The sequence below is a fragment of the Coptis chinensis genome, chromosome 4 (genome assembly GCF_015680905.1).
Source record: "Coptis chinensis isolate HL-2020 chromosome 4, ASM1568090v1, whole genome shotgun sequence".
In the NCBI taxonomy this organism is placed as follows: domain Eukaryota; kingdom Viridiplantae; phylum Streptophyta; class Magnoliopsida; order Ranunculales; family Ranunculaceae; genus Coptis; species Coptis chinensis.
Window position 1 is genome coordinate 10,509,631 of NC_141459.1, and position 23,375 is coordinate 10,533,005.

The 23,375-nt window shown below is 36.5% G+C and overlaps 4 protein-coding genes and 1 pseudogene across 4 annotated transcripts; 2 read left to right on the top strand and 3 right to left on the bottom strand.

Annotated features, from left to right (window-relative positions):
* Positions 1 to 2,232: 2,232 nt before the first annotated feature.
* On the top strand, positions 2,233 to 3,442 carry LOC147501805 (signal peptidase complex-like protein DTM1). Its single transcript, XM_086603833.1, has 2 exons — positions 2,233 to 2,669; positions 3,002 to 3,442. Exons 1-2 carry the CDS (start codon positions 2,347 to 2,349, stop codon positions 3,090 to 3,092), a joined length of 414 nt encoding a protein of 137 aa, XP_086459959.1. The 5' UTR covers positions 2,233 to 2,346; the 3' UTR covers positions 3,093 to 3,442.
* A 4,132-nt stretch (positions 3,443 to 7,574) lies between these two features.
* On the bottom strand, positions 7,575 to 9,312 carry LOC147501806 (large ribosomal subunit protein uL29c pseudogene; annotated as a pseudogene).
* A 58-nt stretch (positions 9,313 to 9,370) lies between these two features.
* LOC147501807 (ubiquitin carboxyl-terminal hydrolase 4) lies at positions 9,371 to 16,346 on the bottom strand. The gene is made up of 6 exons (XM_086606799.1): positions 15,714 to 16,346; positions 15,445 to 15,561; positions 13,449 to 13,547; positions 11,263 to 11,451; positions 10,747 to 10,928; positions 9,371 to 10,180 (listed from the first exon to the last, which is right to left on the bottom strand). Exons 1-6 carry the CDS (start codon positions 15,828 to 15,830, stop codon positions 9,775 to 9,777), a joined length of 1,110 nt encoding a protein of 369 aa, XP_086462925.1. The 5' UTR covers positions 15,831 to 16,346; the 3' UTR covers positions 9,371 to 9,774.
* A 446-nt stretch (positions 16,347 to 16,792) lies between these two features.
* On the top strand, positions 16,793 to 17,258 carry LOC147501808 (Trm112p-like protein). The gene has a single exon (XM_086606800.1). It carries the CDS (start codon positions 16,826 to 16,828, stop codon positions 17,192 to 17,194), a length of 369 nt encoding a protein of 122 aa, XP_086462926.1. The 5' UTR covers positions 16,793 to 16,825; the 3' UTR covers positions 17,195 to 17,258.
* A 564-nt stretch (positions 17,259 to 17,822) lies between these two features.
* LOC147501809 (uncharacterized) lies at positions 17,823 to 22,915 on the bottom strand. Its single transcript, XM_086606801.1, has 8 exons — positions 22,508 to 22,915; positions 22,278 to 22,421; positions 21,942 to 22,169; positions 21,131 to 21,338; positions 19,439 to 19,575; positions 18,900 to 18,980; positions 18,428 to 18,494; positions 17,823 to 18,344 (listed from the first exon to the last, which is right to left on the bottom strand). The coding sequence occupies exons 1-8, from the start codon at positions 22,801 to 22,803 to the stop codon at positions 18,027 to 18,029; spliced, it is 1,479 nt and encodes a 492-aa protein (XP_086462927.1). The 5' UTR covers positions 22,804 to 22,915; the 3' UTR covers positions 17,823 to 18,026.
* Between the last annotated feature and the right edge of the window lie 460 nt (positions 22,916 to 23,375).

The window sequence follows — 23,375 nt, forward strand, 5'->3', positions numbered from 1 at the left end:
ATTTGACTGTGACCTCTGTTTTGTAGTGGATTCTTAATATGCATTGTTTTAAATTAAATAACAGATTGTGCTAACCATAATGATTTAAGATCTAATTGATATAATGTACAACTTGACCTTTAAACTCGATTAAGTTAAAATCAAGAAATACAAAAAAGAAGTACAGTTTATCACTCCAATAGCGCCCAATATAATTAACTCATAATCCACACTTTAAAATTACGAACTATAATCAATTAACTATAGCGACAATCCAATCTGTTGTCTAAACTTGGACTTAGAACTTATTATATTTATCCTCAGACCAAAATGTTAATTATACAAAGAACTATATAGGTTTTCATCAACTTACCTGTTTCATTGTCTATTTAATTCTTTTTTGTTTCTTGGTCGATACTGACTTGAATTTTACCAGAAAAAAAATCTGCAAGTGCTGTTTATTTTAGGCGAAAATTGTCCGTAAAAAGTTCTTGAAGTATTAAGATTGATGAAAAATTGCTCAATCGCCATCTAATCAACAGGATTCGAGGACCAACTATATTTCTGAAAAGGAAAAATCTGTTCATATGGATTGTAAGATTGGTCATGTAACTAACTTGCGTCTGATCGATATCCTTAATTCAACTATGATCCCTCATATACAGCACGTTGAAAGAACACAGGTTTCGCACACAGGTGCAATTCAAAGCTGATGTAGCTTAGTAGCTAAGCATGCGTCTAGGCCACAAACTTTCGAGAGTATGGACCCTCTGCATCAAAGACCATGCCGCCATATGGTGTCTACTTCAGATTGAGCCCCCCAGCAAAACCCACTATAAAAAAGCTGGACCCTGTGCAGCAAAAGACCATATATTATCTTTCATCCAACCCAAGTAACAGTCCCCAGGGCCAGGGCTCAATTTACCCAACCCCAAATTACAATTTCATGGCAACAAGGCCATCGAGGTGTATTCAAATGATGATTTTTTTTTTTGTAATGAACCATCATAATAAAACTTAAATTTAAAGGAGTTCACAAACTTCACATTCACAATTTAGAGACACAATACATTTTTGGAGAGGTCCTCATGTCTTGATACCTAATCTATAGCCCACCTAGCAAGCTCACGGGCCTTCCCATTATTCAACTGAAGACTGGAAGAGTAGTCAAAAGGCAAAACACTCCAATCTAGTTACTAGTAAAGTAGTAATCTACAAGTTGATTTTTCTAAACTGAAGGGCATCTCCAATGGAGAGTGGACATATACACCTCCACCATAAAGGCCACATAGGTGCCACTAGGATTTTATAACCCATATTACACACTAATAGTTTCTACACCCAAAATGGTATTCAATGCGACAAAGCTAACGAGTTTGTTAAATTGAAAAAACGTCAGTCAAAGTCCGTCACAAATAGGTTTAACTACAAAGAAAATAAAAGGCACGTCACTCTGAGTAACGTCCATGGTTGATTACAATAGAAAGTCCACAAACGCAAGTTTATGTGACACGTGAGATGTACTTAAGTTCAGACGTGTGATGGAGTGTCACCTGAGCAATATATCAACTAATAGAGGCAGGGGCAGATCTAGGAGTTGGCTGAGCCCTGGATGGCGTCCATGGTTGATTACAATAGAAAGTCCACAAACGCAAGTTTATGTGACACGTGAGATGTACTTAAGTTCAGACGTGTGATGGAGTGTCACCCGAGCAATATATCAACTAATAGAGGCAGGGGCAGATCTAGGAGTTGGCTGAGCCCCCCCCAGTGGTGGAGAATCTTGCATCCTCTCCACCCCCTCTATTAGCTACTAATCACCTACGATATACCACCCCATTTTTGACATTTACGATGCAAACTTTACACTCTATACAGTTTTCACTCACTATTGGAGATGCCCTAATACCAGGTTATAAATCTTAATGTCCACTTATACACTTTTTACATAGTGTAATTTTCATAGCAAACCACTCTCAATCCACACATCTACTGTACGAAGGTGTCGACAAATGTCCTACACGCATGATTGCATGCATTTGGCATTATCCCGGAGAAAAGAATGCGGAAGTGGCTCTTTCAACTTTCAACTGATCATCTAGAAATCGATGGTTCCAACTTCCACTGTTCAATATATTTTCGTTTTCCGAATTTTCTTTTTTTTAAAAAAAAATGATTGCACATTGTTCCGCATGTTACCCATTTATCTAAGGAAACAGATAAGTTGGTTAGTAGTCGCATTAATAAAAGAGACTTCATTTACAGCAGTAGGAGAGTTCCCAACGACTTCCATTTACATGCAAAACGCCAAACTTCTAAAAGTTAAATTCCATTCCTATCCCCAGAAACTGCAAACATGATCAGTTCATGCTTCTTTCCTTCCCTCCATCATCTTCACGCAAATCACACTTTCATTTTCCATTTGTAGGGCTAGTGTTTCATACTTCCATTGCAACAATAGTCATGGCGAACGATGCAGTTCTTAGAACTTGTTTGGTGTGTTTGGGTGCGTTAGTGTTGTTGATTGGACTCTATACTTATTCTTTCAAGAAAATGTTGGTTACTTATGCTTTTGGTCTTCTTGGCATTGCTGGTGTTTTGTTGCCTGATTGGGAATTCTTTGATCGTGATTTCTCGCAATGGGTTTATCCCATGTCCACTGATGATGCTCAGAAACCCACATCCAATAGGTAATCTCTTTTAGCCTTTTGTTTAAAAAGTATGAAAGAGTACAAATTTGGATAGGGTTTAGCAAATATAGTCTTAATTTTCAAGAGTCAAGTTAGCATTCAATATATTCGTACAACAGATTTTACTATGTCGAACAAAATAATCAAACTAACAAATAGAATGAGAGAGAGAGAGAGAAACATCTTTTACCCCTTCACCCAAGATCACTAATTTAGAAATTAGAATGTGCTAGTAGCGATAAGGGTTTTGCAAAACTCTAATATATCTACTTCAATCTATTTAAGAAAGAATGCAATTACTGATTATTCTTTCTGAACATTTCTATGTGCAGGTTCAGGATCTACCCTATGAGACTGTTTTTGTACACCACAGTCTACAGCTTCGGTGTATACAAATGGTGGATGTTTGTGTTTAACTCATAAGCTCACACGCATTTGGAGGATGCAATATGAGATGATTTCAGGGGTAGACTGATACTTGATGCTTACCTCAGAGCCAATACATTTAGAGCATGTCTTCAGTGCGCGAGATGTATGGGCCTTTGGATCAATACTTCTTTATTGAAATACACCCTCACCGCAGTGTGTGAGTGGCCCAGATTCATCCTCACTTTCTCTCTCCTGCGCACCCTAGATTTACCCATACGTTTAATGGAAAATTTATATATTTGTCAATGGCTTTATTATCCATTTTAGAGAATGCTTTTTCAATGAATGATTGTTTGGTGTTCCAAGTTCCAACATGTTTCTTTTCACTTCACAAGATTAAACAGTGAAATTATAACACTCTGTGTTTTTTTATACGTATTTTTCTATTTAATTAATTAATTTAATTGTTTATTTTAAAAATTCGTCGGATTGGACTCGGAATACGTGGGCTTGGTTTTTTGGGCAGAAGTCGGTGTTGGGCTTGGGTTTTAGGACCAAGTATATAAACACATCGTTTACAGAGAGAAGGGTTTTGAAGATAATAAAATATAAAAATGAGAGAAAGAAAGGTTTCTTTGGAGAGGTGGAGCACCGACGATTCGGGCTAGGAAAATTCGTCGAAATACATTAGTTAAGGTGAGTAGCTATTTTGCTATTTCACCGAACTTATGGTTTTCGTGTATTGATAATCGTTTCATTATCCGTGGTATTGGACTTCGTGCCATCTGTTTTATTAAACTTTATTGAATTTGGATTTGAATTTAAACCGTCCGAAACTGTGTTAATTGGGTAAAAGTATCAAAGCTTTGAAGAGCAAAGCTTCGAGGAGTGTCAATGGCGGCTCCCCTCGTCCATTTCGCGTGGATCGTTAAAACCGTTGTGTCTTTGGGGTTAGTGGGATTACCATTGGTGGTGGTTGGAGAGAGATTCGGCGGGTCATTGAATTTGGGTAAAAGCTTGAGCGGCTATTAATGGCGACCAAGAAATCATGATGATAATTGTCATTGTTGGTTTTCGTTTTTTTTTATTGTTGATGATGGGGTTGAAGTGTTGTGGTATATTGGGTAGTGTAGGGCGTATGAGGCTGTCGAATGGGTGCTGGGAAGCTTGGTGGAAGCTCCCAGGACTTGTTAATGGCGTTACTGCCAGTGATATTGGGACTTGGGGTTTATGCGTTTTAACAATTGTTTGAGCTATGTTTGGTTATTGGTTGGTTAGTGGTGGTTAAGAGTTGTGTGGGGCTGTCGATTGGAGCTTGGAACAAGCTTTAATGGTGGCCAAAACGATTTTAGATCTAGTTTTGGTGATGTTGGGAATGGACGATTTGGTTTTTTTGTTTTCTTTAATGTTGTTGGGTTTCTTGTGAGGATTAAAATCGGTGGGTTTGTGTAGGGTGGTGTGTGAAGGTTGTGGTGGCCGATTTTGGTGGTGGCTGGTGGAGTGAAGAAGATGAACGATGAATTGATTTTGGGCTTTGGGCCAAATCGGTTGGGCCAAAACATTAGTTTGGTTGGGCCGGTTTTTAGTTAAGTTGTTATGTGGGCCGAAATCTAATTTAAGTGGTTGGGCCCCTTTTCTATTTGTTTTGAAATTTATGGACCAATTTAATTTAAAGTTTTCGGGTCGAACTTCGGTTGTGTTTTGGGCTGTTGAAGATTAGTTTTTGGGCCCGTTTCTAATGTTTGGGGGGGCCAGTCCATTGGACTTAAAATAGATCTAATTGGGTCTTTAAATGTTTAGACTTAGGGTTAAGGTTTGGGTTTGGCCGGTTAAGGTCCGAACCATGGCCTTAACCATGAGCCCATGAGTCATACACCTTTGACCTTAGTCATGAACCATGGCTATGACCCTGAACCGGTCGAACATAAAAACGACAGTTTGACTTTGACAATGACGTGTTGACTTTGACCAGAGTTGACTTTGACCGTTGACCAGAGTTGACTTTTAACTCGGATTATGATTTGGGTTATTAAGATAGGTCTAGGGCTATTATCATACTTGACTTTAGGCTAAGACCTATATATATACGTGTGTATGTGTATTAACTACTATGTGATTTTGCAGTATTTTATGATATGCAACGTTATGACACTAAGACATCCCTGAAATTAATAACGCGTAAATCAAAAATACAGGAATCAAGATACTCATTCGTTCTTTGAAATGATATATAAAATAAAGTTCAATAATGCGTAAATAAATTTACCGCACTCTTTTAGAACTCCACGACTCAAGTTTTGGAATTGAGTTTTATGACTGTTGATGTCATATGTTAGGTGGGCATTTATTGAATGTGCCATAAATGGTCCGTTAGCGTTATATAGGGGTATTCATTGAATGTGCCATGAATGACCCGGGTATTCATGAATGTGCCATGAATGACCGATTTGATTGTTTGGACCGCCTAGAGAGGAACTAAGGTATTAAGCATTTACTCCGGAGCCATGGTTAGTGGTATTAATTTGATTATGTGAGTGTTTGGGTTTTCTTTTGAATACCTAATATAATATCTACATATGATATATAGAAGTTCTAACTTTCGCGGGAGGGTAGGACTTAATAACATTTTGTCTTGAGGGGCCGGTCCTACCCTTATCTGGCCGATGGATATCGGTAAGTTTTAATTCAATGGTTTAGATATTAAAATGAGGTATTATAATGAGTTATATAATGGAAGTCTTGCTTGGGAAGAAATTATGCCGGTTAAAATGACGGAACTACATGTCTTCCAAGCTGTGAATGATTGAGTTATGGGATAAAATAAAGGGATTGTTTGAATAATTAAAGTATGATAATGGTTATATGTGTTTAGTCTACTCATACCAGCAAATTCAATTTGCTGACCCATGTTTGCTTTGTTTTGGCAACGTGGGTGTGTTCTTGGCCATAGGTGGAAGGCAGTGGAACCGCGGCGTGTGATTTAGATTCTCGCCTGGAGCAATCTGGGAGTTTAAATTATTAGGTCTGATCTTTTGGAAGGATGTAATAACGTAGGTTATATTTTTTTATATGACATGAGAATACGATATTGGAAATTGTTATTCTTAAAGTTTGTTTATGTTTGTATTGGGATGGAAGAAAGTTCTGAATAAAGTGATAGTTGAGGAATTTGGAGATTTTTGTTGTTAAGTTGATCTTGTTGTGATGTGGGTTTTAGGTTTTGATATGTGTTGTATCACCCCGTCATAGCCTGGGTTTTTAGACAATTGAACATAATGATGTTTGAGATATTTATATTTCAAATATTCATTATTTTTAATTGTTTAGAAATTCGGGCTGTGACAGAAATGGTCTTATGATTATTGGTCGGCTCAAGTCATTATAGTTTCTGTTTTCATTTTCACTTATCTAAAAATGAGACCATTCTCACAACAGTATGGTTCTCACTTCTCAGAACCTAAAACCTGGCCTGGAACAAACCCTTGACATTCCCATTAACATAACAGTTAACAGACCATGGGAATGCATGGTCGAGGATCACAGAGAGTCGCAAGTTGGATCGTCTAAAAACTTTTATAGGACAGCATGTGGAAAAAGAACGTCAGAAATACATGCAAATAATGAATAAGAATCTGACGTGCATCCTCGAGCTCACACTTTCCATTGCTGCTACACACATAAGAATCGCAGTCTGTCTAAAGGATGGATGCTTGGTGTCAGGAGTATGGATAAAGGAAATACACATTTGATGTCTTCAACAATTCCAATGACGGATGAGAAAACATAATATATATGAATCAAGGGCACTTGATTGATGTCTTTGACCTCTAACAACCAGGACTAGCAAATGCCAGATACATGGAGGTACTATCCACCCATACATTAGAATTCAAATATATGCCCGAAGTGCAGTAGAACAGTAGAACTAGTGATACCATTCTTAATGGTATACATTAGGCTTAATTTAATACTTTTTTTTTTGTCTCTAGCCCGATGGCTCTCTCGCCGATGCGCCACCCATCGTAGCAGCACTTTGTCTCTAACCCGAAGGCTTGCTGGCCCAAAGGCCCATCACATAATTACACAAGAAATAAATCCCAACCAACACTTGGTGAGATTCGAAATTGCAACCTCTCCCATGAGGAGAGAGGTACACAACCAATTGAGCGAGAAGCTCTTGTGTCTTAATTTAATACTTTAATAGCACAGAAATTGGAAACTATCGGTATTTAGCGTCTACATTCTTGCCTCGGTTTGGCCTTTTCACTCTTTCTGACAAAGCTTAATGTTGTTTGGTGCATCTAATGATCTAAGTATCTCTTCGTATATTTTGCTCTGGAGTATTATGCTTTCTTTTCTGTTGCCTATTAATTTTCACTTCTTACATTAAAAACTTATCTTTATTGAATGCTTTCTTTTACTCCGGAGTCTTATGCTTTCTGTTCTGTTGCTTATTAATTCTCACTTCTTACATTTCAAGAGTTGAATACAAACCTGAGTTAAGGGTATTTGACATTAGACATGAAAATTACTACATACATCCCCTTTTAACAGAATAATTCAGATCTCGAGAGAACATGACTACTGATACCGTAACCGGACAACTTGAAGGGCTCTAATATATAGTAATGATAAGTACCAAAAAGCAATCTATTCTTACAGAGTGAGGTTGGTCTGGATCAAGCAGTCTTCTCGGCTTCCGCTGCTGCTGCTGCTGCTGCTGCTTTCTCCGCTTGCATTTTCCTGAGAGATTGAGGTGGCCTGACGACAATGCTCTTCTTCCATTGGCGATCAAGCTTCCTTGACAACCTCTTTTTTATACCCTCCTCAAGTTCCCTTTCCCTTCTTACAGTCAACATTCCAGCAACCTATTTTAAAAATTAAAAGGATTATCAATGTTTTAATTTAAGCATAACCAAATGTTTGCAACAATGGAGCTATCATCTATTATTAGAAACTATCAGGTTTTAAAAACAACAAAAGATGCATACTGACAGAGTGACGGAGGACCCTTAAATGAGAGGATAAAATCGAAAGAAGAATTTTAAACAAATTATTATAATACATCTGAACTACAAGAAATAAGTAAATAGATAGCATACGTGAACTGCGGGGAATTAGTCGCATTATCTCGGGACACCAAAACAAAAAGAATTCAAGTTTAGATACACCCTATGTCACTGACACAACTACTGAGATGCTCATTGTACTACACATACATTCTTATCAGAACAACGAAATACCAGTGTTTTTTGTAATGCTTAAATGCTGTGTTGCTATAGTGAGGCTCTCTCTCTCACTCCTCACTCCCTTTGTACTGTCTCTACGTTTATTATATTTCAATAAAATTCACTTATCCAAAAAAAAACAACGAAATACCAACGTTAAGAGCAGCGGCCTTAGTATGGGGTGGCTTGTTACAACCAACTAATCCAATTCAGTAAAGGTTTTACTTCTTCTAGGTTTTTCCCAGGAACCAATCTTGCTTAAGTCCTAGGTTGTGGAACTGATTTCTATGTTATCTTGACGTAAAAGGTTTACCAGCAGAGTTACTCATGACACTAGTGACTTAACCAACGTCAGTTTGTAAACAGAGACAATTTGGGTAAATAATACTTTCTACCTAAATAATATCTCCTCTTTAGTCTATAACGTTGCACATAGGCCAAACCATCCCAATCAACTTCGTCTAGGTTAGTCCTTGGACCCACATTTCCTGCCCACCCCCAAATGTGCGGATTATCAGTTCCAACCTTTTCTAACCTTACCAATCACGTAAAATCAACTCGTTTTATTTCTCTCTTAGTCAGTTACTCTAATGGATTTCTATCTTTTCCCTACATAATATTAACTTGTACTACAAATTGAAAAAGCACAAAAAAACAAGCTATAAAACCAATGAGCAAATGATATAAAAAAAAAAGTTACCCGTTTACGCATACGACCAAACGAAGCATCAAAAGTTCACCTTTAAGATCAATAATCTCCTCATTTATTTCTTCACTTGTTTTAGCTCGAATTTCCTTCAACTCTTCTTCTCTCTTTGCCATCATCACTACTGAAGTTATGGAAAGGGGTTTTGAAGATGAAGCAAATATAGTAGCCGTTGGCACGCTGAGACTCAACATCTTTTTTTTCTCAAGAACTGAAGACAGGACAAATAAGAGAGCCCCATTTTTGTAAATTCATTTTTGCGTGGTAGAATTTGAGGAAGTCGCAATACGTCTGGCTCAGGACTAGTTTCAAACGCAAAACAGATGTTTGTCATTTCTAACAGAACAATTATATGACCTTGGTGCAATGAAAAGGGTGAGCAGATTGAAGAATCAAAGTTACAGAACCAAAATTTTGCATTTCATACTGAAGTGCATAAGTTCATTAAGCTACTGCAATTGCATTTCTATTTTATCAATAAATATTCCGAACAGTAAAAAGATTACAGTGTCTGTGAAATCCTCTCTTTCAACACCATTTACAATCCTTTTTCTTATTGTTGAAAAACAAGATAGCAGTGTGTTTCCCACCACCATCCACTGTACATGGCAACCACCCTGCAACCTGAAAATACTTTCTTCCACATTGCACCACACCTAATCCACTGGTATTTGAGAGCTCTTCCCACAAGTTATAGAAAGGGGCAAAAATAGAAACTGAAAGTACAAGAAATGGAGTTTAAAGAGTAGGAGATACCAACCACTCCTTCACTGCAAACTTCACCATCTACCTGATTATCTGCTTAACTCTTGCTACTAGTAGCAAGACTTTCGTAAAACAGGATGTACCCATGATCGGTGTTGCTGGAGTACTCCTGAGAAGATCCAAAAAATGTCTGAACAGCAGATTCGTCAATCATCTCCACGTTCTCATCATCGAAGAATAACCAGTGGTTGTGACTTTTCACAAGGCTGACATAGTGCCCATGATTGGGTCCACTCCCCACATGAACCACAACTGCAAACAAAGAATACTCAGAATCTGCATCATCCACTGTGTTGCTTAGCTTCAACTCCAGTGGAAAGACCACTCTGTAAGACAGCTTCTTATATCTTCCTAGTTGTTCGATGTATTTAAACCGCTTCAGATGTATAACCAGGATATGAGGAGGCTTCTTTATCTTCATTCTCTTCTGCGCTTCCTGCAAACTACAAAGGAGAAGAAACAGAAGAGGTTTGGTTGATTTACTGCATACAATGTCTAGTGGATATTAAAATTAACATTAAAATTAAAATATTATAAAAATATATCCTAAATGTCAGTGGTTGGTTAACCATCTTTTTTCACTGCAAAATCTCAACAAATGCCAGAGCTTTTGATAAACGGTTGCTCAATCAGAACACAAGGGACATGCATCCCAATGTAGAGCTTTCTCCCAAGTCCCAAGCAGTATTTGTACGAGTGAAGATGCAAACCTCCACTGCAGCCCGACTATATCTCCTAATATGGTCTTCAACCATATATGAACTGAAATGGTTTTTACTTAATTTGCATAAATTGGATATTGTGGATCATGACTAGTTATGTGATGGATGTAAAAGCGACAGCTTGCACTCCAACTACACCGGAGACAATTGTTCTTAAAATCTCGCAAAACACATTTTTCAATTTACACGCACACACACAGGCACACAAAGATACAAAGATAAAAAGAGCAAACAAACGTGGAATCTATAACACATAGATATGGTGAAAAGGTTGGCGCAAAGGGTACCTGCAGCACTTGTCACAGAAGAACTTATCCTCGGCATTCAAAGTCTCCGTAGAACTGAAATTTTTAAGGCAACTAGTAATTGAACTGTTTTGCTCTATGTCAAGGCTCAAGTCTAGAAATGTCTCATCCCTTGCAGTGACTGTTTCACACCGTAAACACCTCGTCTCATTGGTCAAAATACCCTGCATAGATATAGACATAAGCATCGGTATGGAGAAATTCTTGGAAAGCTATGCAGAAAATACGCAAACATGAAAAAATAAAGATATTTAACTCAATGAACAAATAGACAAGCTGGCACCACACACTCAAGTTAAGCCCACCCAAGCTGAACGCACCATACAATGGGTGGGCGCAGCTGCCAAATCTGAGGCTTGAGAAGACTAGATCACGTATTGTCCAATACTCAAGTAAGCCGACATCTTAGCCGCTACTTGAACACTCATCTCTTAATAGTTGCAGCTAGTATAAAAGTTACTACACATAAGAAATTCACAAGACCAACATCTTATTCACCTGAAAGTTTTTGTGAACCCACGTGACCAGGGGCTCCTTTTGAACGCCATTGGACAGAGGAATCTTGGGTCCATTCGCAATCTTTTCAGGTGATGATGAAGCATCTGGAGAACTTTTTGCAGCATTAGACTCTTTCTCCAGTATGTCGACAAGTTCATTTAGTAGAAAATTCAAAAACTCGTGAGCATCCTGCAGAACATAATCATATTGAAGACTAGATGAGCAAATTACGCACACTCTATTAAAATTTTAAAACTACTGAAATTGCAGCTGTGCAGCATGTGTTTCTTAAAGAAAAAATGTACTAGCTTTCCAATTGCAGTTAAAATAGTTTTGGAATAATGTCGTATACACAACCCAAGACCAAATATGTGGGGTGAATGGATGAATATCTGAGCCACAGGAACTCGAGATATGATTCAAAAATCTTGTATACATCTATCCAGATTTCCTATGTGATTAACGCTAACAAGTGGAGAGACAAAAGAATATTGTAACCAAAGATGTTTATGTATACAACTAAAATCAATAAATTAAACACTTTTTTACCACTAAACACTTGTATTGCAGTAATTACATTAACAACACCATTCCATTTTCTCTGAAGTCTCAACGCAGGGTTCGGTAAAAGCATAGAATTCTGCCTTTTACTTGAACCTTTAATCTAAACCTTTCAGAAATATGAAATAAAGATTGTTAGATGTGTCTCTGACAGAGACAAACCATGTATCAGTATGAGAAGTTTATTGGACTTGTGAACTAAGAACAGATGCTGGTGAAGATTATCTCTAGGCCATAAAAAAAATCCATATCAATCATTCCATTGAAAACTCAAACCACGGGGATGTGGTTAGTAAGTTTCAGAAGAGCTGATCTTCTGTAAAGATCGGTTGTAAATGGAGGAAGATCACCTTCCCTACTAATCACCCCACTATATCCTGCATAAGAGATGATGTAGCTCCGACTCAGTGCTGCGGACACGACAAATTGCACTTAAATCTGAATGTCCACTACATCCCGTAGCCATAGATTATCTCAAAATGAATCATGATCTGTTTTTTTCTTTTTCTTTTTCTTTTTTTCACAAAGCACCATTGTAAAGTAGGTGAAGTAGGCAACCAAAATAGCAATCCTCCATTACTATGGAAAACCAAAACCAAACTACTTTACGTGAAGACTATTAACATAGCTTGGGGGGATCAACATCACCAGGAGCCAGAAAAAGCATGTTTCAATCTGTGCCTAAACTTGGTGAACCTATACATATAATTAAATTTGTTGCAATATACAGCTATTTTTCATGAAGTCCCTTCACTTGATTATCACCAAATACGACTTCTGTCAGTATGGTTCCAGACCAATAAAATGTTACAATCCATTAACAGACTATTCATTAAGCCTCATTTCACTGTCCCCAATCCGTAAGAAGGCTAAAATTGAATGTTCTATATTGATGACGAAGCAACACATGCATAAATCCCACATCATGTAATAACCCATTTTGACCTCATAGAAGGGAAAGGATATTGCATTTAACTCATATTAAACTTTTTTGGGTTCTTCAACTTATAACTATAGAGGAAACCGGGTCGAGATCAAATTAAATACAACCATACAAGTAAATCTACAGTATTTACAATTTACACGCATTTCAATATACACACCATACAAGCTCTGAGATGGTCAAGCACTCTGTACTGGAGGTGTTCACTATGAGATAACTTGTAAAGCTCATGGAACTTATATGAATCACACGCGTACGGATCTTTGGGTCATGGGTGGTCTGAACTTTGAACTCCATTGTCATGGAAGAACTCATGTTGAATCTAAAATCTATTATGATTAGTAGTTCATGATATCCATGCCATCCAAACACTTCAAAGGGTTGATATGCCTATGTGATACTCAAGTACAAAGTGGTTACCATACCAGTTGACACAGATCAAAAATCCAAAACATAGACACTATTTCAAAACATTATTCACCAAGAACACTAGACTCTAAGAGCCAAAAAAACCAGAGCATCACCACGCCCATTTATAGGTAGCTGATTAGCTTCTAGTTAATCTTTCGTCATAAAGCATGTGATAATACTTGAAAACAACGTTTAACTTTATTTCACATATTCTATTTTGCAAAGAATGACACTAGAAGTCAAAAATCAAGAATGTGTTTCCATGACAAACCTGGTGCATGTAACTGCGGAAAAGTTCATTTTGCTTCTTCACTCTCTGTACAAAGCGCTTTGGAGCTATGACACCTGTTTTCTTCTTCTGAGAACTTATCTGCACAAATAAGAAGACAACATTGGTCCTCAACACAGCTTACACAAATTGCAACTACCTACAATTATGGGCTTTGCAATCATCAACTGAAGGCACAGAAGGAACTATAGCTACTTCAGACTCCTGCAAGGTTGAACAAGGAAGTTTAACACCCTGTGAGCGTTTATCGAAGAAGGCTTTTCGGAAGTATTCTCCCTATTTTGAATTTTGCATTTTACTGTACCAGGAATTGTGTACCATCTTGGCTAGGTAGTTAGAACTTAAGCGCACTTGTTATTTGCACACCTCTTAGAGGATAGAAAGTCCAACACTAGAACCCACCCCTCCAGTATTTTGTAGAAGAATATAAAAAGTTTACAAGAGAATCATAGATCATTTACTTTCTCCTCCTTCCCGGAATTTCAATAAAGCTTCTTTTAGCACAAAGAAGCTGAAGTTTGAACTGAGGACAATAATTTGTCATGCTAACAACCTGGATCCCCACCTATTTACATATTAGGAAGCATGGTAAATAGATAATATCAATTAAAATATCTTAAAAGTATATCGCGAGAGCTACTATAATCATAGAAAAATGCAACAAATGACAATTGTGGACTATAAACCCCACCACCATTTTCTTTTTTCAACTTATTTTTCTTCTTTGATCCTTTTTATCAACCTACTAAGCTCAGAAAATATTGATCATTCCCAAATTGATAGCTTAGGACACTGAGGCATTTTTCCTATAAATTCCTAACTTACTGAAAAATAAGTAAATAAATACACATTTTCTAATCACATCATGAACATCTTTGCCTTGGAAGAACTGAGTTCTGATGAAACTTAAAAAGTGTAAAACTATTGGAGAGAAACTTGAATAAGGCCAATCTTATATACAACTGATTACAGGTTAACATATCACTGAATCCAAATACAAGATACTCATACCTAAGACCTGACCATGATTTTGGTTGACGACCAGATAAAAAAATGAGAGTGCAGAGTGTATAAAAAAGCAACTTGAGGCGCGCCTTAAGGCCTTTGGGAGATAAGCGCACTGAGGCTCTTACTCAATGGCAGAGTAACCCGAGATCTTCAAAACGTAGTTTTTTTCAAAAACAATTACGTTTTCTTCTCACAACCACCCTCAATCTTTGTTCAAAGGACAAAATAACATTATTCATATGAAAAATTGTTCAATTTCAAAAATAAAAATAAATATCAAGTCCTTTTTTTTCCATTGCCGCCTCTGAGGACTGAGGCTCGCCTCAAGCCTCATAAAGGTAGAGCGCCTTGAGGCTAAGATGCATTTTGTTAATCCTTGATACTACATATGGGATCTCTCACCAAAGCCCACTAAAGTGAGATGGGATGTTGGGAACCCAAAGATTGGAGTGCAGAAGGTGACCCCAGTGAGCAAAAAGAGCTAGAGAGATCTATTCAAAAATTTCCAGTTTCAGGATTTGTAACCAAAATCGCCTATCAGCTAGTTAACTTTCTTTTTTAGCTAAAATCAACTAATTAAGCAAATAACTAGTTAGGGGAAGGGGCCATTCTTCTCCCAAAGGATTGCGACACTAGAAACTTCTTAATAATCACATCCTTCTAAGCTCTAGATTCCAAGACCAGTTACCAAATTCTATCTTCTACAAGACACCCTTCTTCCTATAGATAAAACATGCAACTGCACTCAAAGGTCCAAATAACCTATCAAACTTTATGTAATCAGCATATCCTAGCCTTGGAAAATGTCTACCATGAAACCCTCCAAACCACGAGAATACATTTCCACACCTCACACCTAGATATTTATTTATCAATAAAAGCACATAGGCAACCATCTATAAGAAAAAGATTATAAGCATTGCAGCAGAGAATCATGACTTAAATTCATGGTAAAGCAGTAGTAGCATACCTGTGTGAACAAATCTGCCAAGCATGTCAAAAGATTCTCTTCTACATCGCCAGTAGTTTTGTTGTTTGTATAATAATCAAGTAACTGTTCACGGAAGGGAACACAGAAGTAAAGTGCCTGCATAGTGATAAAAACAACAGATCAAGTTGTTTGTTTGTACAGTTGAAGAACCTAAACTCTAGGCACATTCAGAATGATAAATAAATATCCAAAGTAAATGACCTAATGAACCCTATAAAAAGAAAAACAAATAAAGTTGGGATCGGAACCTGTAAAACGGAATTACAGTAACAGGTATTGCCGAAATTCTCGAGGCCGAAATATCTTTCGCCTTCAGGAAACTGGTCCCCAAGTGCTTTCTCAAGCTTTGAACCCGCCGCACCCATCACCACCGTCGACCACCACCAATAACCTATTTTTCCCCAACTTTATCACCTGCACCTAAATTTCTTCTTTTTTTTTTTTCTTTCCAACTAGAGTTTTTTTTATTATAAATAATAATAATAATAGACAAAATGTTTTTTTTTTTTTTTGTTAGAGTTTTGGAGAGCTTGTTTAGGTAGAAATTTTAATGGAGAAGAAATGGCAATTTTTTCTCTTCTCTCTTCTTCTCTCAAGTCTCACCACAGTTTTCTGTTGACTGCGCTTATTTTTCCCTCGTGTCGTGTTTACCCTCTTTTCCATTTGCCCATCTGTGTCGATATTTCGTTTTGGAATATCCTTTTTTCTTTGGTTTTTTAAAATTTTTGTTTTCTTTGTCACTTGGTTAGTTGGTTGTCCATGCTAATCGGAACAGTAAAAAAAATCATGGTTCTGGTATTCGCGAGATGTATGGTGCGCAGGTAATGTGGGCTTTGACCTGCGCACTATAGATTTAGTCTTTTTAGAAACCGTTTAGAAATTGTATAGTATTTTTGTGTTTTTAGTATACATTTTATTAATAAAATTAATAAAAAATGTGTATAAATGGTAAATATCTTACAAACAGAAATAAAAAACCAAAACCGGAAATACTTTCTAGGAACCGATTGTTATAGGTATGGTTCTACAATTTTAAGAACAGTAAAGAATCAAAACCAGAAAATTAAATGATCTAAAAACCGGACAGTTGACAGTCCTAATTGTGTGTAGGCTCTGGCACTTTGCTTGCAAGTAAACGAGATGTGGTAGACTGGTGGTTGTGTGCTGATGGGTGAAGACGTGAAGTAAGTAATAATGTGTGACATTTTGGCCATTAGAAAGTATCAGATATATTTATCGGAATATCATCCTTTGACCTTAAAATAAATCGGTAGATATTCATTTATGGGCTTTAATTGGGCCCTAGTAGTAGAACGGCTATATAATATGAGCAGCAGCAGAAAGAAAAAAGTGAGAAAATATGAGACTCTTAACACACAACATGCTGTCCAGCAACATTAAAGGAGTAACAAACGGCTTCCCACTCTTAATCGAAGCCGAGAAATTCATTGAAAAAACCGTGGATTTCAACCCAGATTTTCTCAAAAACATGTACCCAAAAATCGAATGGAAAGCATTAGTATCAGCTGCAACATCAATGGGTTATAATCAGCTACCAGAAGAAGTAGAACCATCAATGCTTGAATCTGAAGAGTTTTTGAAGAAATTTCATCATGCACTTCTTGAACTACATCTTGAAGAAGGTGCTTTGATTTGTCCCGAGACTGGTAGAAGATTTGCTGTTATTAAAGGGATACCTAATATGCTTCTTCATGAAGATGAAGTTTGATTTATGTACTCATGGTTATTTGTAATATTTGGATTTTAATATGAAATTTGGAGATTTTATGTTATTTTGTGTTTAGGGTTTATTGATTTTGCAGAACCCTAAAACCCTAATTGGATCTTTATGGATTTTCTGTTAGGCCCACGGCCCCGCCATGCCAATAATGTGGACCCTTGAAATTGAAATCACACGTATAGATAGATATAAGGCAGCTGTATTTGGCATTCATTGTTACGCCATTGTTACGTTTTTTTAACTAGTTTAAAGTGTACCTTTCGTGGACTGCATTTTCCTCCACAAATGTTTGCGTGGAGTGGTAAAATTGATTTGAGATCAAGTGTTTGAATTTTGGATTGGAATATGAAAACGAAATTGGTTATTTCTTCCATTCATAATTTTACGACTGCCTTGAACTGATGGACACTGTTGTGCTGTCCCGTTGAAAGGTTCACATTTACAAATTACAATCTGTATTACAAAATTTTGCTACTGGAGATTTGCAGTACTAGGAAGCAATAGTTTGATGCATGTAAATGACAGCTTCTATTAGTTTATTAGTTAATTAGACTGATAACTGAGACTGCTGATTGGGATCAAAGGTCTCAATTTACCTGAAAGATTGATCACCGTATACTAAAATCATGCCTTCAGAAATTTATTTTGACAGGATCTGGAGTTCCAATTGCATCAACATTCAAAGAACATAACAAAAATTTTATACTGCCTCATCAAAGAGGAAGCACATAAATACTTAAATTCAAATGCAAGGTTAAAAGAGTTTCTAAGTTACAATGGACTGTACAAATAAAGATTGAATAATCATTTCGTGACTTCTTTAAAATTGCTTGGACGTTTCAACTACGCTTGCACGAGGAGTGTCACCAGTAGACAGAGGAACACCAAAAACCCAATCTAGAACATTCAAATACTTTGAGCGGAACACCTCTCTCTCCCTTGCATAGCAGTGCATGATGATGGCTGTTGATAAGCTGAATACAATAACATCTGCTCTTTTTAGCTTATTGGATTCTGGCAACAAGCCAACATCAGCCATGCATGTGAAAAAGCTCTCGATAGCACGAGCAAAACAGTACAATGATATCTCAATTCTCCTGCTCTTTTTCTCAATTGCAAGGGCCAGGCCCGTCGGAAACTGTTCAAAACAAGTGTTATTGGTAACAAATTCGTATACTATATCGCCAATTAAAACAAAAATTTACTACATCAAAACAATACCGTTCCCATTGCAACTAGAGGAATGCTGCACTGTTTAAATATTCTGAACAGCACACAAGTCCACATCCTGAAGAACAAATAAAAAGGCTTCATCAGCAACTATAGATGAACAACTTTTTTATTTTATTTTTCATTTCCTAACCCCTTCAATCCCATTCTTTTTTCCCCAGTGAAGTTGGAATTTTAACCGATGACCTTGGGGCCAACTTCTCAAGGCTTGACCATTAGGTCCATCAATAGATGAACATTTCAAAATACTTTAAGCAAGTTTGAATATAAATACAACATAATTTAGCGTGCCAAAATGACTGCCTAGAATTTCTTTTACTACATGCTTATGGACCAATAAAACCACAACAATTTTTTCAAAGTCATATGTCAGTAGCAAAACAGGCACAATATTTGTAGGCAATCACTTTTACCCATGCAGAGAGTCAACAATATCTTAGTTTTGATGTTAGTATATGCTCACCAGGCAGATGAACAGTATGCAGAGAGAAACAAACTTGATCTGGCAGTACCAAGCAGACCCTTTCCCAAAATTGTGTAAGGCCTGCATGGTGTTGAACAAAAAGAACTTAATAAAAGATGTACAAGGCAGCACAAGTATACTTTATGAAAGCCAAACATGAATACATAAAACCCGGACCACAAGTATACTTTATGAAAGCCAAACATGAATACATAAAACCAGTGAAATACAACGATGGTCAAAGATGATTGAAGAAACAACAGCTAAGAGTTTCAAGAAATTTGTTCTTATTGCGCTGAACAATCAAGTGACCAGGCTGGACTTTTAGAACAACTCTTCCAGACTGCATGTATGATTGATAAGAATGATCACACTTGCACATCAAGGCCCAGTCTGATTAAGTATCACATGTTAAGACTTTTTCCACATGCAGTTGACAAATATGGTATAAGAATGAGTTAAAGATATATTGCCAAGCAATTTGCAACAAATGGGAGTTAGTGGAGTACAAACAACAACGGCTAACCAGACTTCAGTACCTTTTCGACAGATCTTGACGATGAACTATTAGAGCAGGAATCAAATAAATCGGGAGATAGACTGGCAATGCTCTTTGATAGGCTTGAAAAAGAAAAGAAACAATATGTGCTGTACATCCTTGATTCCCATGTATCATCTGCATAAGAAGTAGCAGTTACACAATCACCTTTTTAAGATTCTGTGATTCTTTATATCTAAGTAACATGGACATTTAATATTCTTAAAATAATCCATGTCGGACACACAGACACATTGCGCATAGGATTTCAAACTAGGGTTTCTTCTATACCCTAAAGACTAAGAAAATAATCTATTAACATAGTTACAACTGCATGACATCCACTTTTATAGCTAATTATTTGTAATGATGCACTTTGTAGTAGTTTGTACGGTCTTGAGCCCAAGAATTAGTGGAGCATCTAAAAAATAGTAATAGTTTTCCTTTTAATTAGTCGTGTCCCTGGGTCCTGTTCATATAGGTCACCATATTGGACACTCTGTATAGGACACTGACAAACGGATCCATGTCAATGTGACTTAGATTTATATTATATATACAAAATGTAGAGAAATATGAGAATCCCCCTTCAAACTTAACTACCAGTGATAAAGTGCCACATGATACAAGAACAATGACAAAAACAAAGTAGGCGAGAAAACAAAAACACCAGAACCATAAAAACAAAATCAAAAGTGAGCATGCTAGAGCCTTCTACTAAGATGACAAAGAAATCTAATGCTCTGTCACTGTTCTCAGAGGATAGACAGAGAAAATTGACGATCATTTTATGCAAAATGCTTTAAATATATTATTTTGATTTATACTATTTTTCTCTTCAAAGAGTGGACATCCTATCACCAAAAGCAGTCTATACGCTCGAAAGTATAGAGGCTAAAACTATTAGACAGCCTCTTATGAAAGTTTCTCCACCGTGACCCTTGCAAACATTCAAGATGGATGGAGACCATTAAACTGAAGAGTAAGCTTAAATTGCTGATCAGTTGCAAGTGCTATGACTTACGAGAGTTTAATGGTGTTCTCTTAGAGCAGTTCTTAAACAGGATGAATTCGGCCCAAAAAAGTTTCTTTATGCTGGTATTTCTGGGAGCTCAGATGGAATAGCCTCTTTCATCAGTATATCTTTTGCCTAACATAATTTTGCAATAAAATGCTTCTTTACTGATCGAATAATTGCTCAGGAATGTGTTAAAGCAAACAAAATACTCTAGTTTCATAAGCCCAGTGTTACAATGTCAAAAAAAAACAATGTCAAATGCTTATAAAATACACCGTGTACAACAACCAATAGCACTTAATTAAGGTCTCGAGATCTCATCATCCAGAATATTCACAAAAACTAAACTAATGTCAAAAACATGTCCAGAAAACAGCTATTCCTTCAAAATAAGGAATGAACATTTAAATCGTATCCATGGAATCCAAATAAACCTTTTCTCATTTAGAGGGCTAGCTTGGTGATTCCTACTAGAGGAATATCTCAATATTATTCTTCCTAGAGAACCATATGCATTCTACCAATATATTTAAACAACGGAAGTTTCAATAATAACAATATAGTTTCAATAATGACAATATAGTTAAGCAGGGTGTTCTAAGTTCTAAACATATTTGTACTTTGAATCCAGGAAATTTTATTGCTCTACAATAGAACAAATTTTAAAGCACATACCGAACATGGCACTTTCATTTCAGGATCTAATTTTACATTCACACCCACGGACTTGTAATGCTTTTCTATTCCCTCCAGATTTGAGAAAGGAATGCCACATGCAATCTCTTTGATGCCTTGAAGAATAATGGGATCCTTTCCACCATGCTTATTGAGAAAGGACTTATATGATGGAGGCAAGCTCTCTTGGTTCAATATATATGCAGACCTGGCAAAAGATTCGCGGTGTAGTCATAGTCTGAAGACAAAATTGTATTCTTTATTATCAAGCATTTGTTAATTAAAAAAGCATGGATTACAGATGTAAAGATTATGTCATAACTCAATGTTTACATTCATGTGATTGTCCTACTTAAAAACTAAACAGAAAACTCATATATTTGCCGTTAGGATGAGGTATACCGAAGCACCCAATTAAAAAAAGGATCAAACATTATATAAAACATTATACACTACATTGTTTTCTATGATGACTAATTAACTTTTACCAGCTCAACTAAGACTTATGAACATTCCACACTACAGTTTTTTTATTATCAACTCAAGTAAGAGTTTAACATGTAAGATCCTTCCATTTCCATCTGAAAATGTGTTGATAGACTCTACCAAGTACCCAATATTACACCAAAAATCCAGACATCTCTCTTGCTCAAAATGAAAGTTCTAGCCTCACCAATCATCATTGCCATGGGCATATTCAAAGTAGTGCCACAAATAAAAACCAAATAAAATGCATAAAAATTTGCAAGCAACAATAAATTAACTATTGATTAATTGAAGTACACGACATTAAAAATGGAAATATACATACAAAATTTGTGATGAAGATAGGCACATGAGGAAAATATCGCCATGTGCCCATGTCAGCGGTTTGCAAACACGTCCAAATCGTTCACTCTTAATCCCACACCGCGAGGCTAAGACTGCAGCACGCATAAGAATATATATAGCCAAACTCGTATGCTGTGTCTTTGTCCCAGTCAAAAGCATTGAAGGCCCAGCAATTAGCCCTGCCAGCAATGCTCTCCAATTCGCCGTACTAAAATCCACCATAACAACAAACCACAACACCCAACCACTTCAATTCACATTACAACCTCTTAAAACTCAATCAAATAAATAACAACAATAAGATGAGAAAACATACCTTTTATGTCCACCCAAAGCAGCAATACATTCATCGACAGAAACAAATGTACCCGCAAAACTTCCAAGAAAAAGACCATATCTCAATGTCTCTTTACAAGCCACAACAACAGCTTCGCCATTTGAAAGCATTCCCACTCTCTTCCTAAACAGAAAAACATCAAAATTACTTCAAAAAAACAAACTTTATACCAAAACTAAATAAAATTCAAATTCCCAACATCAAATTACCTCACGGAAGAAAAATTCCTTCGACTTTTCAATCTAGCAAGTATTGAAAAAACAGCTAGACCACCTTTCAAACCAGCTCCAATTGCAAAACCTTTAGCAGAAGCATTAATGATTCTCCATAACTTGTCTGAATCTTTCGTGGAGCTCAAGTTTAAGTTGAGAAAACGAGAGGGGTCAAATTTTTGACAATAAGGACATTTTTTGTTAACAGATCGCGTATCATTCGCGTCAGTTGTACACGTGCAGTGGGTGATGGAACCAATGGAATTGTTTTCTCCGTCACATGGCGGAGACATGATGGAGAGTTTTAAGGATTGAGATGTTTTTTCACCATGAATGGAGGAGGAAAAAGTTTGCAGAGATAGAGATTATGGGAATTATTAGGAGGAGGAATTGGGTGAGTATCTCGAGGTGTTTTTTAATTAATAAGATGAGTGGCTCTGATTTTATAAATATAATTTACGGTCGTTAATGTCGTTTGGATTTTGTTTGTTGTGAAATTTCGATAGGTAACGATGATGTCGGTATATAATGCTAGACAACTTCACAACTGCCGTCCATTTTGTTTTTTTTTTTTTAAATTTTTTTTTAGTTTAGTTTTTAAAAGAGATTAGTAACTTTTTGATGCTGCCGAGCCCGAGACTTATGGTATTCTCACCCAAAAATTTTACCGACTTTACAGTCTATATTTGTGATTTAGGGATTTCATTTTGTTTCTAGGTCGCTAACAACATATAAGCTAACAACATATTCTTTTTTTAACGGATGTGAATACAAATTTTTTACAAAAACATCTCAAAAAAAAAAATCCGATTTTTGAAGATTTAAAACACTTTTTGAGAAAAAAAAAGTTTTAATGAGAAAATTA

Bases quoted from the DNA above. Each gene is read 5' to 3' on its own strand.
- LOC147501805 (XM_086603833.1), top strand. From the start codon at position 2,347: ATGCTTCTTTCCTTCCCTCCATCATCTTCACGCAAATCACACTTTCAT. The intron at 2,670-3,001 runs GTAATCTCTTTT...TTCTATGTGCAG, and splicing joins CAGAAACCCACATCCAATAG to GTTCAGGATCTACCCTATGA.
- LOC147501807 (XM_086606799.1), bottom strand. From the start codon at position 15,830: ATGGGTGCGGCGGGTTCAAAGCTTGAGAAAGCACTTGGGGACCAGTTT. The intron at 11,452-13,448 runs GTTTGTCATGGA...TATGTTCTGCAG, and splicing joins TCCGCAGTTACATGCACCAG to GATGCTCACGAGTTTTTGAA. The intron at 10,929-11,262 runs GTGAATAAGATG...ATATCTATGCAG, and splicing joins GGGTTCACAAAAACTTTCAG to GGTATTTTGACCAATGAGAC.
- LOC147501808 (XM_086606800.1), top strand. From the start codon at position 16,826: ATGAGACTCTTAACACACAACATGCTGTCCAGCAACATTAAAGGAGTA.
- LOC147501809 (XM_086606801.1), bottom strand. From the start codon at position 22,803: ATGTCTCCGCCATGTGACGGAGAAAACAATTCCATTGGTTCCATCACC. The intron at 21,339-21,941 runs GTATGTATATTT...ATCTTTTGCCAG, and splicing joins CTATCTTCATCACAAATTTT to GTCTGCATATATATTGAACC. The intron at 19,576-21,130 runs GTATGTGCTTTA...CTTCTTATGCAG, and splicing joins AAATGAAAGTGCCATGTTCG to ATGATACATGGGAATCAAGG.